Below are 13,257 nucleotides of genomic sequence, written 5' to 3' on the forward strand. Positions count from 1 at the left end.
TACTATGTTCTTGTCCAGTTCTTAGTGTGTTCTGGTTCAGGTTCTTACTATGTTCTGGTCCAGTTCTTACTAAGTTCTGGTCCGGTTCTTACTGTGTTCTGGTCCAGTTCTTACTAAGTTCTGGTCCGGTTCTTACTGAGTCCTGGTCCAATTCTTACTATGTTCTGGTCCAGTTCTTACTAAGTTCTGGTCCGGTTCTTACTGTGTTCTGGTCCAGGTTCTTACTATGTTCTGGTCCAGTTCTTACTAAGTTCTGGTCCAGTTCTTACTGTGTTCTGGTCCGGTTCTTACTGTGTTCTGGTCCAGTTCTTACTAAGTTCTGGTCCGGTTCTTATTGTGTTCTGGTCCAGGTTCTTACTGTGTTCTGGTCCAGTTCTTACTAAGTTCTGGTCCGGTTCTTACTGAGTCCTGGTCCAGTTCTTACTATGTTCTGGTCCAGTTCTTACTAAGTTCTGGTCCGGTTCTTACTGTGTTCTGGTCCAGGTTCTTACTATGTTCTGGTCCAGTTCTTACTAAGTTCTGGTCCAGTTCTTACTATGTTCTGGTCCGGTTCTTACTATGTTCCCTTTGGTAGCTTCTCCCAGCAGTCCTCCGAAGGTGATGACGGGCGACATGCAGGCGCAGTAGAGGAAGAGTATGGAGGCCAAACACTGAAGACTGAGGGCGTCTCTGATGTCGCTCCACAGGAACGGGGTCTTCCTCCGGACGTCGTTCACCAGACCCCCGAAGACCCTGAAGGGACCAGAAGAGGGACTCTCTGTCATCTAGACCCTTTAATGAGTCCACTACAGTCCAGGTGTTCACAACATATATATATATATATATTTTATAGCTTTGCTTTTGCTGCTTTTGTCTGTCAAAGCACTTTGTAAACTCTGTTATTAAAGGTGCTAAATAAATAAAGTTATTATTATTACACTGACCTCCCTGTCCTCTGCAGCTCCGGTCCTGCCTGATGCTCCGCCTCCTTGGTGATGTCACAGCTGTGGGCGGATCCATTAGGGGCCGACGCCATCTTTCTCTTCTCCTGCAGAGAGACAAGAGGAAACAGAGATATTTATATATACATATACTAACATGTGAGACCTGGTCTCAAACACTAACATGTGAGACCTGGTCTCAGACTAATATATATATATATATAAACAAATATATATATATATATATATATATATATATAAACAAATATATATATATATATATATATATATATATATATATATATATATATGTAAATATCTCTGTTTATATATATATATATATATATATATATATATATATATATATATATATATATATATATATATATATATATATATATATATATCAGTCTGAGACCAGGTCTCACATGTTAGTGTTTGAGACCAGGTCTCAGACTGAGGAGGTCTTACCTGAGACGGGACACTCTTGGGGGGCTCTATCCTGATGGTCGGGTCCCACTCTCCTGGAGGAAGAACCGTCACCTGATCCAGGAACTCATCGATACCTGAGAGCAGGTCGGTCCGGTCCTTCGCTTTGTAGGCAACATCGTGGAAGATCTAGAGACGTGAAGATATAGATGTTATGTTTCACCTGGAGACACCTGAGGAGTTCACCTACAATATGCACGTCTTCAGAGATATCAAACTATATCTGAAGTATATGATAGCTCCGCTGTCATAAGGACAGGTACAGGAGAACATTCCTGCCTACTGCTATAAGACTGTACAATAAATCACCTCGGGCCAAATCAAATCGTTAAACCTCTGCACTACTGTTTATTTAGTTGATTTAATATTATTCTGTTCTATTCACTGTGTATATAGTGTGCATTTTTTATATAACATCTTTACTATATTATAATTGTATATATTGTGACGTGTATTTTTCTTGTATTTTTCTTTTTCTTTATATATAATACGATTTTTTACATGTGACCTATTGCTGCTCTGTAACCTATTGCTGCTTGTAACAAAATAATTTCCCCTCGCGGGATCAATAAAGTTAGTATCTATCTATCTATCTCTATCTATACATAATAATATAATATATAATATTGTTGAGTCGTCTCACCTCGTCTGTCATCAGCGTAGCGATGGAGCGACCGATCTCATGGTACTGAAGACCTTTACCAAAGGGACCGAGCAGCAGGAAGAGAAACCTGGAACCACAACAGAATAATATATAATATAATCCTAACATATATATAATAATAATAATAAATATATTAACGTATAATCTACAATTTTATATGAATTATGTTTCAACATCAACTGTGTTCATGTGATGTTTTGATATAAAACGGACGTACAGAGGTTCTATTGTGACTTGACTCTGACATTAAAACAGTGCGTCTGTCTCTTTAAGAGAGAGGAGACTCATTAAAACAGTGCGTCTGTCTCTTTAAGAGGGAGGAGACTCATTAAAACAATGCGTCTGTCTCTTTAAGAGGGAGGAGACTCATTAAAACAGTGTGTGTCTGTCTCTTTAAGAGGGAGGAGACTCATTAAAACAGTGTGTGTCTGTCTCTTTAAGAGGGAGGAGACTCAGGGTGTGTCTGTTAACCCCTCCCCTCCTGGGGTTGTTCACCTGGTGGGCACCGGCACCTCGGTGAGGCCGCTCAGCAGCATGGCGGGGGTCAGCCGGATGAAGGCGATGATCGGTCGCTCCAGGAAGTCCACCTCCCCCACCAGGACGTTAGAGGCCTCAGCACCTGGAGGGATCTTCTTCATGAAGTTCATGTCCATCTGATACACAAACAACAACAACAACAACACTGTTAGCTGCAGCCTGTAGGGGGCAGTGTTCAGTCCTCACTGACATCACAACACTCAGCCAACAGATCACAACAACAACAACACACAGCAGGCGGAGCCACAACACAGGCCACTGATTGGTCGACAGCCAGGTGATTGACAGGTGAACAGACTTACAACAGGCTTTCTGCCGACCGCTGGCAGCAAACAAACACAGTCACAGTCCTGCTGAGAAACAAAGAGGTCATCCTCCAGAACTCAAACACAGCTTCTGATTGGCTGCTTCAGGTTCACTAACAGGACTCACATGACCAACAGCAGCCTGTTCATTGGACCATTCTGGTTTCCTGAAACTTAAAAATGCTGTCTCTCCGGTTTAACTACGTCTCTTCAACCTTCCAGAGTTGTAAACCCTGTGTGATCCAGAGTACTATTCATTGTATTAAATCATGGAGCCTCCTGATCTTTGATTAAACGTCATATAACAGAAGAAGAAGAAGAGGAGGAAGAAGAAGAAGAGGAGCAAGAGGAGCAAGAGGAGGAAGCCATCTTTACCCTGCTGAAGTCCACCGTGCTGTTCTCTCGGCTTCCTCCGTTGATGCGACTCTCGCTGTTCTTGCCGTCGAGGTTTCCTGGAGCCGACTGAGGCGACGCCAGCAGACCTGCAGACAAGAGGTTCAGTTCTACAGTGAAGGTTTCATCCTCTGACCCTCAGGACCACCAGCTGCTGGTCTTGGGTCTACTGCTGGTCTCAGGTCTGCTGCTGGTCTCAGGTCTACAGCTGGTCTCAGGTCTGCTGCTGGTCTCAGGTCTACTGCTGGTCTCAGGTCTACTGCTTGTCTTTGGTCTCAGCATCACACTGACTACAGGTGTGTAGATCTAACATCTGTCTCAGGTCTGCTGCTGGTCTCAGGTCTACAGCTGGTCTCAGGTCTGCTGCTGGTCTCAGGTCTGCTGCTGGTCTCAGGTCTACTGCTGGTCTCAGGTCTGCTGCTGGTCTCAGGTCTACTACTGGTCTCAGGTCTGCTGCTGGTCTCAGGTCTGCTGCTGGTCTCAGGTCTGCTGCTGGTCTCAGGTCTACTGCTGGTCTTTGGTCTCAGCATCACACTGACTACAGGTGTGTAGATCTAACATCTGTCTCAGGTCTGCTGCTGGTCTCAGGTCTACTGCTGGTCTCAGGTCTGCTGCTGGTCTCAGGTCTGCTGCTGGTCTCAGGTCTACTGCTGGTCTCAGGTCTGCTGCTGGTCTCAGGTCTGCTGCTGGTCTCAGGTCTACAGCTGGTCTCAGGTCTGCTGCTGGTCTCGGGTCTGCTGCTGGTCTCGGGTCTGCTGCTGGTCTCGGGTCTGCTGCTGGTCTCAGGTCTGCTGCTGGTCTCTGGTCTCAGCATCACACTGACTACAGGTGTCTCTGATGTGTCAGAGGAGTTAAACTGTTCTCTATGTTTCTAGTAGAGTCTCATAAAGGTGTCATGATGAGGTGTGACATCATCTTGACATCAGACTTGGTGGTCTAACATCAGGTCTCTCTCTGAAGGGGGGGGGGCACGTAGCACTAGTCAGGATCGCATGACGATGCTCCACAGTAAACGGACGTTGTGATGTTGAACGCATCATGTGACAGGAAGTCATCGAGTGATACGGGAGAGGAGGAGGAGCCTGTTTCATCTGAAGTAGGTTGTGTTAACGTAGAGAAGACCATCGTTTAACAGACGTGATGCTCAGCATGAGGAGGACGTGATGATGGTTACTGGAGCAGCAGCACAGTCAGCATGTTGTTCTCGCTCACTGCTTCCTGTTACACTTTAACGTTTACAACCTTCAGCTTCAGCACTTTCAGCTGGTTATTAACTCGCTGACTCAGCAGGTCTGTTCAGATTATCGCTGACCGGACGGAAACAAACATTATTAATGAATAACTATTAACCAATCAGCACTCAGTCAGAACACAGAGCTGCTGTTAGAAAAGACAAAGTCTACGGAACACGATGCCACGCACCAATCAGAGACCATCGTGTCACTCTGTTACCTCGACCAATCAGGACTCACGAAACCAAAAACACTGAAAAACAGCAGAACTCACTTCAAAACCAGAGAAACATTCAAATATTATGCAAAATGTGTCGAAAGTGTTTGAAAAACAAACTGTCAAAATAATGTGACTTGTGAATGATATGAATCCATCCAGAGATTTTGGACTGGTTTGTTTTCTTCAGCTGCGACATGAACAGAAATGAATCCATGACGTTATGTATTCAAACAGGAGGTTCTGTTCTGCTTCGTGTCAAAATGATGAAGAATAATTAATTTGGTGAAAGAAACGATCCACCTGAAAACCATCCTGCAGATCTAGATTTAATACACATTTCTCACCATTGCGTTCCAGTAAATGGGGGTCGGAGTGTTTCTTGCCGATATCAGCGAAGGACCGAACCAGCGGGATTCGGTTGCTCAGCTTCTTCTCGCTCTGATGGTGGTGACGCCTCAACATGGCCTCCTTCACCTTCTCTCGAACGCCCTCCTCCAGCTGACCCGACGCCAGCATGCTGTCAATCACCATGTCTGCACAGGGGGAGGGACAACAGGACACGTTCATGGCACATGACACGGTACATGACACGGTACATGACACATGACACGGCACATGACACATGACACGGCACATGACACGGCACATGACACATGACACGGCACATGACACATGACACGGCACATGACACATGACACGGCACATGACACGGCACATGACACATGACACGGTACATGACACATGACACGGCACATGACACATTACACATGACACGGTACATGACACATGACACGGCACATGACACATTACACATGACACGGTACATGAAACATGACATGACACGATACACGACACATGACACGGCACATGACACGGTACATGACACGACACATGACACGGCACATGACACATGACACGGTACATGACACATGACACGGTACATGACACGACACATGACACAACACATGACACGACACATGACACGGTACATGACACGACACATGACACGGTACATGACATGACACATGACATGACATGGTACATGACATGACACATGACATGACATGGTACATGAAACATGACATGGTACATGACACATGACACGGTACATGAAACATGACACGGTACATGACACATGACACGGTACATGACATGACATGACATGGTACATGACACATGACACGGTACATGACACATGACACGGTACATGAAACATGACACGGTACATGACACATGACACGGTACATGACACATGACACGGTACATGACATGACATGACATGGTACATGACACATGACACGGTACATGACACATGACACGGTACATGACACATGACATGACACATGACCTGGTACATGACACATGACATGGTACATGACACATGACACGTCGGCTCTTCTCTACACAGTGTTGTCATGGAGCCGACCTGCGATCTCCTCGATGGTGTCGGCCCTCATGTCGAGCAGCACGGTGCCGTTCAGGATGCAGGAACGCAGCTCAAACAGACTGTGGAGGGACAGCGTGGCCACGTAGGGTTTACTCCACCGCTCACCTCCGTCCTCCACATCCTCCTCGAACTTCAGCCACCTGAACACAAGAGAGAACAGAGGTTTAACTCTTTATACCAGAGCACATTACACATCTCTGGTCGCTCCTCAACATAGAACTGATATCTATCTATCTATCTATCTATCTATCTATCTATCTATCTATCTATCTATCTATCTAGCTGCATGTGATCCCCTCGTTCCCCCTTTTACTAAATATCAAAGGTTAAAACCAATTGATTTGTGTGGAACTCCTGCAGGTCACTGAGACGTCATCATGGTTCAGCTCATACATCAGGAGGACATGAAGGATCGGAGCCTTCAGCTAAACCTTGATCCTGATAAAACTCGCCTGGCCGTCTCCTTCCACTCCTGGAAGTCTCCGTCTCTGAAGACGATCTCGTCCAGCTCGGTGAACAGGTCGTGGGACATGTGCTCCTCGTCTCCGTCCTCCGTCCCCAGGATGAACTGGACCCTCTGAGACGGCGTGTCTGCAGGGAAACGACATCTTTAACGACCACACGTACCGATGTGACTGACTGACTGACTGACTGATGCTGGACGGACCGTACGAGGGGGACTCTCGTCCGTCCTCCCGGTCCTCCTGGTCCCGGCGTCTCCGGTGGTGTCGGTGTCCTCGGCGCCGGTGACGTCTCCGACCTTCTCTGCCCAGAGGAACGTGGACGCCGACGTACACGGCTCTGTGACCTGAGGGAGGGAACGCAGTCAGGTGACGGGAGCCTCGACCAATCAGGAGACACCCTGCTAATCGCTACATCACAATAAAACAAAGGAATCTATAAATCTATAAATCTACATATCCAACATTTCAAAGGGTTTGGTTTTTATGACCGAAGCTTGGTCACACATGATGAGTTCAAAGACCGTCAGAAAGATGTGTGTATGTGTGTGTGTGTGTGTGTGTGTGTGTGTGTGTGTGTGTGTGTGTGTGTGTGGACTCACTCTCCAGTTCCTCCTTCTCAAAGTTGGTGTTGAGGGTGGAGCTGGTCTTCCCCTGGTCCAACACGGCCTCCTCATCGTTACCCTGAAGAAGAAGAAGAAGAAGAAGAAGCAGAAGCAGAAGAAGAAGAAGAAGAAGAAGAAGAAGAAGAGCAGCTGTTGGTTATTTTTGAGGAGATTAGAAGCTAACTGGTCCCATTAGACCAGTGGTTCTCAACTGGTCTGGCTGTGATGGTGGGTCCCCACCATCACCCCTTAATGACAAGCCGCGACCCAAATGTTCATCTTCTCAGATGTGTTTAATGAACAGATGGATCAGTCTGAACCTGAGCTGAACACGTCCTCTCAGTCGTAGTAGTAGGAGGTCTCTGGTTCCTGTCAGTCATCGTCCCACGTCTCACGTAAACCAGTACAACTGATTGTTTGTCAGTAGATTCTCCATTTCTAATGCAAAATGGCCGCTTGCCTTAACTCTAGCCGTGGTCTGTTTGATGTCCACATGTCTTCAGTCTCTACTCATAGAGTCATTTGACAGAGGAATAGTTTTCAGTTGATCCGCTGTGGATCGATCAACAATCAGTTTTGAGGCTTCATGCTTTCTTGTTCCAGAACCTCGCTGCACAAAACACACTGAGGTCTTTGTCCTCTTTTGTCTTCAATGTAATAAATCCATCTTAACGTCAAATACTGTTAAGGAGTGTGAATAACTCCGCTGCATAAAAAAATCCCCTTCAAAATAAAAGCACAATATTTTTATTTTTTTAATTTTTATTTTTTTCCAGGCAAAGGTCCGTGACCCACTGAAAACGGGTCCTCGACCCACCAGTTGAGAATCACTGCATTAGACCATACATACATACATACATACCAGTAGACTAACTGGTCCCGGTACATACGTACCAGTTTTCTGGACTCTCTCTTCATCGTCTCTCAGTCTTAAACAGTCAACCTCCTCAGATTTACTCCCAAAAAGGCAGCAAAAGGTCCAGAAACCAGAGAAACACTTTGTTAGTGAACTCTGTAAAGTTTAAGAATCTGTGAAGAAAATAAATCCAGAAGTTTGGACTCAAAGTTCAGCTTCAGAGTTTATGAAAACAGACTCTGAGCTGCAGAGTGTTCATGTATTTATAGAGTAGAGAGAGAAGAAGAAGGTACAGGAGGCGGAGCTTCTGATGAACACAGCAGGAGAGAAGAAGAAGGTACAGGAGGCGGAGCTTCTGATGGACACAGCAGGAGAGAAGAAGAACCAGCAAGTCCTGAATCAAGACCAACAAGTCCAAAGTAAAGACCAACAAGTCCAATGTCAAGACCAACAAGTCCAAAGTAAAGACCAACAAGTCCCCAGTCAAGACCAACAAGTCCAATGTCAAGAGACTAACAAGTCCCCAGTCAAGACCAACAAGTCCCAAGTCGAGTCTTGAGTCAAGACCATGAAGTCCAGTCCATGTGCATCTTCTGCTGAAAGTAAACAGTTGTGTTTTTCATCTGTAAATATGAAATGTTTACAGATGTTTACAGTAGAACCTGAGAAACTCCTCCCTCCTGAACGTGAGGCCTCATAGTTAATACGAGTCCTTCTAACTCAGGAATGTTAATGAGGATCAACGAGTCCCAACGTGAGCTCAGACACTAGGAGGAGGTTTCATATTTCCTCTTCTGATCTATAAACCACAGACAGGAACTAACTCTAACGGTCATGTGACAGCTGGTTTCTATAACTTCCTCTTTCACCACAATAAAATGTCTGCTGGAGAGCAACGAACCATTTGACTGCTTTCTATTTCTAAAAATATATTTCTATTATTCTGTCCGTCATCAGACTAAAGAGCTGTGAGTGAACACCTACTTCCTCTGAAGTCAGTTTGAGGTGTTCTGTAGGAGCTTTATTTTGAAAGTCATTCAGGAGGAAGTGGTTCATGTCTCTGTGTGTGTGTGTGTGTGTGTGTGTGTGTGTCTGTGTGTGTGTGTGTCTGTGTGTGTCTGTGTGTGTGTGTGTGTGTGTGTGTGTGTGTGTGTGTGTGTGTGTGTGAACAGGAAGTAGACTAACCAGAGAGCGTTGTAGCCTGAGGACGGGTCAGCTGTTCCTTGTACTTGTACTACAGTAGAGTTGTGAGTACTACAGAGAGGTTTAACTACAGATACTAATACAAAGAGTTACTAGTTCAGTAAATAAAGAGATTCTCTGATTTGTGGTCACATGACTGTTGGTCTCAGATGAACCAGTGATGATGTCATCGTTTCACTGAGGAGCTCACAGTTTAATGTTTCAACACAATCTGATTGTTTGAAATATGAAAACAAAATAAATCATGTTTTCTTCAGAGTTCATATTATATTATATTATATTATATTATATTATATCATATTATATTATATCATATTATATATGGGCAACTTAACGCATTATTATCACGTTAACGCATTCATTCATTAATTAACACAAACAATTATTTTATCTCATTAACGCAGTTTGTTTTTAAAAATGTAATCCACACCGTTCATCAAATAACCAAACCAGCGTGTGGAGGAGTCTTCATCACTACGTTGATGCAGCGTGTGGAGGAGTCTTCATCACTACGTTGACGCAGCACGTGGAGGAGTCTTCATCACTACGTTGATGCAGCGCGTGGAGGAGTCTTCATCACTACGTTGATGCAGCGTGTGGAGGAGTCTTCATCACTACGTTGATGCAGCGTGTGGAGGAGTCTTCATCACTACGTTGATGCAGCGCGTGGAGGAGTCTTCATCACTACGTTGACGCAGCACGTGGAGGAGTCTTCATCACTACGTTGATGCAGCGCGTGGAGGAGTCTTCATCACTACGTTGATGCAGCGTGTGGAGGAGTCTTCATCACTACGTTGATGCAGCGCGTGGAGGAGTCTTCATCACTACGTTGATGCAGCGTGTGGAGGAGTCTTCATCACTACGTTGACGCAGCGTGTGGAGGAGTCTTCATCACTACGTTGATCCAGCGTGTGGAGGAGTCTTCATCACTACGTTGATGCAGCGGTGGAGGAGTCTTCATCATTACGTTGATGCAGCGTGTGGAGGAGTCTTCATCACTGCGTTGGTGCAGCGTGTGGAGGAGTCTTCATCACTATGTTGATGCAGCGTGTGGAGGAGTCTTCATCACTACGTTGATGCAGCGTGTGGAGAAGTAGAGATAAACTAAAGACAAGCTAACAGACGCCACAGAGAAGTGGAGAGATACAAACTGCAGGACGACTAGTGTTGAGAAGACGTCGGTCTGAGGAACGTTCTCAGGATCATGAATGACGTCACGTAGGAGCCTCCCTCCAGACGCACCGTCACCAGAACAACACACGAGTCTATGAAGAGGAGAGGACTACAAAAGAGACGGAGTCACAATGCGCACCGGCCGTCTCTCTCACCGGAGACTACCGGACATCGCCGGGTAACCGTCGTCACCTCTGAGTTACGGTGCATTATGTTGATGAACAGTGGGAGCTGCGTTCACATGCTCTGACTGTATGAAGACAGAAGACACACATTTTGATGAAACGTGTGGAACATTGTATTCATGTTGCACAGCAGTGGAACGTTTAAATAAAGTCACACACTGAGCACAGATAGTAGAAATATAACTGATACTGTGTGAAGAATACTGCTGTTAAAAAGAACCTGATCTGTTTAAAGTGATTCAAACCAAATGTTATTGTACTTTAGTTCATATAGCAGTACTATTATATTATATTATGTAATATTATGTTATGTTATGTTATATTATGTTATGTTATATTATATTATGTTATATTATATTATGTTATGTTATATTATATTATGTTATATTATATTATGTTATATTATATTATGTTATATTATATTATATTATGTTATATTATGTTATGTTATATTATCTTATGTTATATTATATTATATTATGTTATATTATGTTATGTTATATTATATTATGTTATATTATATTATGTTATATTATATTATGTTATGTTATATTATATTATGTTATATTATATTATATTATGTTATATTATATTATGTTATATTATATTAAGTTATATTATATTATGTTATATTATATTATATTATGTTATATTATATTATGTTATATTATATTATGTTATATTATATTATGTTATATTATGTTATATTATATTATATTATGTTATATTATATTATATTATGTTATATTATATTATGTTATATTATATTAAGTTATATTATATTATGTTATATTATATTATATTATGTTATATTATATTATGTTATATTATATTATGTTATATTATGTTATATTATATTATATTATGTTATATTATATCATATATCATATTATAGTTTATCATATCTCTGATATTAAATGTTTCACACTGGACCTTTAATAGTTCACAGTAGTTTAACAGGACTACAGACAAAGACACCAACGAAGAAGAAGCTGCAGAGAGAGAGAGAGAGAGAGAGAGAGAGAGAGAGAGAGAGAGAGAGAGAGAGAGAGAGAGAGAGAGAGAGAGAGAGAGAGAGAGAGAGAGAGAGGAGCTGCGCTCACACATCACCATGGTAACAGCAGCATCATCACAACAGCTGCCTTGCTCAAAGGACCCTCAAACAACACACACACACACACACACACACACACACACACACACACACACACACACACACACACACCAGCTGTTGTCCATGCTTCCATCACTTCTAACCAGACTGCACTCGTCCTCTCGATACGTTCATGTGTTTGTGATGAAACAGTGAAACATTACTGAGAGTCCAGCACGTGACAACCATCGACTCCAATGACTGAACGAGAGATAGACAGAGAACATACAACCTGATCTGTTCCCGTAAATAGTCCTTCAGTGAGGATGTGAGACCGGCCGAATGTACCGGAAGAAGCTCACGAGTCTAATTCATCTTTTAAACGAACTTCATAACCGACCCGCGTGTAACGGGAGCACCGGGAGAGAACAACCACCGCATTCATTAACGGGGTTCGGTGCGGACTGACTTGTGACGCGCATTGTTACGTCACTTCCCGACATCCGCGTGCTCCCTAAAAAACAAAAGCAGTTTTTTTTTGTTTCCGACCGGAATATAACGAACGTGAAAACGACACTTTTTCATTTTTTTTGTTTCTGCCTCCATGTTTAGTTTAGAGCTAAGTGTCGCGAACACGTCACACTTTACGGTAACTTACAGACGTGAGGAGCGGTCTCATCTGCTCGCGCTGGTCTTCCTCCATCAGAGCAGAGTGAACATCCGGGTATTCTGAGTGGAGGATAACGTTATACTAACTCCAGATGCAGACCACGCCTCTTTGTTTGATTGACAGCTCAGTCCTCTGGTGACGTGCAGCGATCGTTTAAGCGTCAACCAATCCTCGAGCCGGAAAGTCTTTAGTGGGCGGAGCTTAATCTGTTCATGAAACAAATAACTTTATTATTGATTATAATATATTTATATTAACTGATACATTGTTGCATTTTACATGATTACATTTATTGATACATTTTATATTTTATTTATTCGTTTGTATATTGAAAAAAAATATAATTTCTTTGGAAAATATATATTAAATATGATGAATTTATACTTTCTCTACTCAGACATGAATATATAATTGAGTATTAAATAATGAATTAGTTTAAAGTGAATAAAAACAGGAGAGAACAGGTAGAGAACAGAGTACCTGAACAGGTAGTGAACAGAGTACCTGAACAGGTAGAGAACAGAGTACCTGAACAGGTAGTGAACAGAGTACCTGAACAGGTAGAGAACAGAGTACCTGAACAGAGTACCTGAACAGGTAGTGAACAGAGTACCTGAACAGGTAGAGAACAGAGTACCTGAACAGGTAGTGAACAGAGTACCTGAACAGGTAGAGAACAGAGTACCTGAACAGGTAGAGAACAGAGTACCTGAACAGGTAGAGAACAGAGTACCTGAACAGGTAGTGAACAGAGTACCTGAACAGGTAGAGAACAGAGTACCTGAACAGGTAGTGAACAGAGTA

At 43.2% G+C, this 13,257-nt stretch overlaps 1 protein-coding gene across 4 annotated transcripts in view; it reads right to left on the bottom strand.

The window, feature by feature from the left end:
* The window catches only part of LOC137887163 (sodium bicarbonate cotransporter 3-like), a 22,512-nt gene extending 10,004 nt beyond the window's left edge, over positions 1–12,508 (bottom strand). For 2 of the 4 annotated variants that reach the window (XM_068729972.1, XM_068729970.1), the window contains exons 1-12: positions 12,442–12,508; positions 7,271–7,352; positions 6,875–7,015; positions 6,660–6,798; positions 6,187–6,347; positions 5,105–5,293; positions 3,291–3,397; positions 2,569–2,726; positions 2,053–2,140; positions 1,392–1,538; positions 924–1,027; positions 558–732 (exon numbers count right to left, since the gene is read on the bottom strand). In XM_068729972.1, the coding sequence (XP_068586073.1) occupies positions 558–732; positions 924–1,027; positions 1,392–1,538; positions 2,053–2,140; positions 2,569–2,726; positions 3,291–3,397; positions 5,105–5,293; positions 6,187–6,347; positions 6,660–6,798; positions 6,875–7,015; positions 7,271–7,352; positions 12,442–12,486 (1,536 nt within the window). In that variant the 5' untranslated portion in view covers positions 12,487–12,508. Of the gene's footprint in view, positions 1–557; positions 733–923; positions 1,028–1,391; positions 1,539–2,052; positions 2,141–2,568; positions 2,727–3,290; positions 3,398–5,104; positions 5,294–6,186; positions 6,348–6,659; positions 6,799–6,874; positions 7,016–7,270; positions 7,353–8,167; positions 9,293–9,314; positions 9,325–12,441 lie in introns of those variants that run through there. The other 2 variants (XM_068729973.1, XM_068729971.1) reach the window with 2 other exon arrangements.
* Between the last annotated feature and the right edge of the window lie 749 nt (positions 12,509–13,257).

The sequence above is a fragment of the Cebidichthys violaceus genome, unplaced genomic scaffold (assembly GCF_023349555.1).
Source record: "Cebidichthys violaceus isolate CVI_PGR_0920_01 unplaced genomic scaffold, fCebVio1.0.p SCAF_48, whole genome shotgun sequence".
Classification (NCBI taxonomy): Eukaryota; Metazoa; Chordata; class Actinopteri; order Perciformes; family Stichaeidae; genus Cebidichthys; species Cebidichthys violaceus.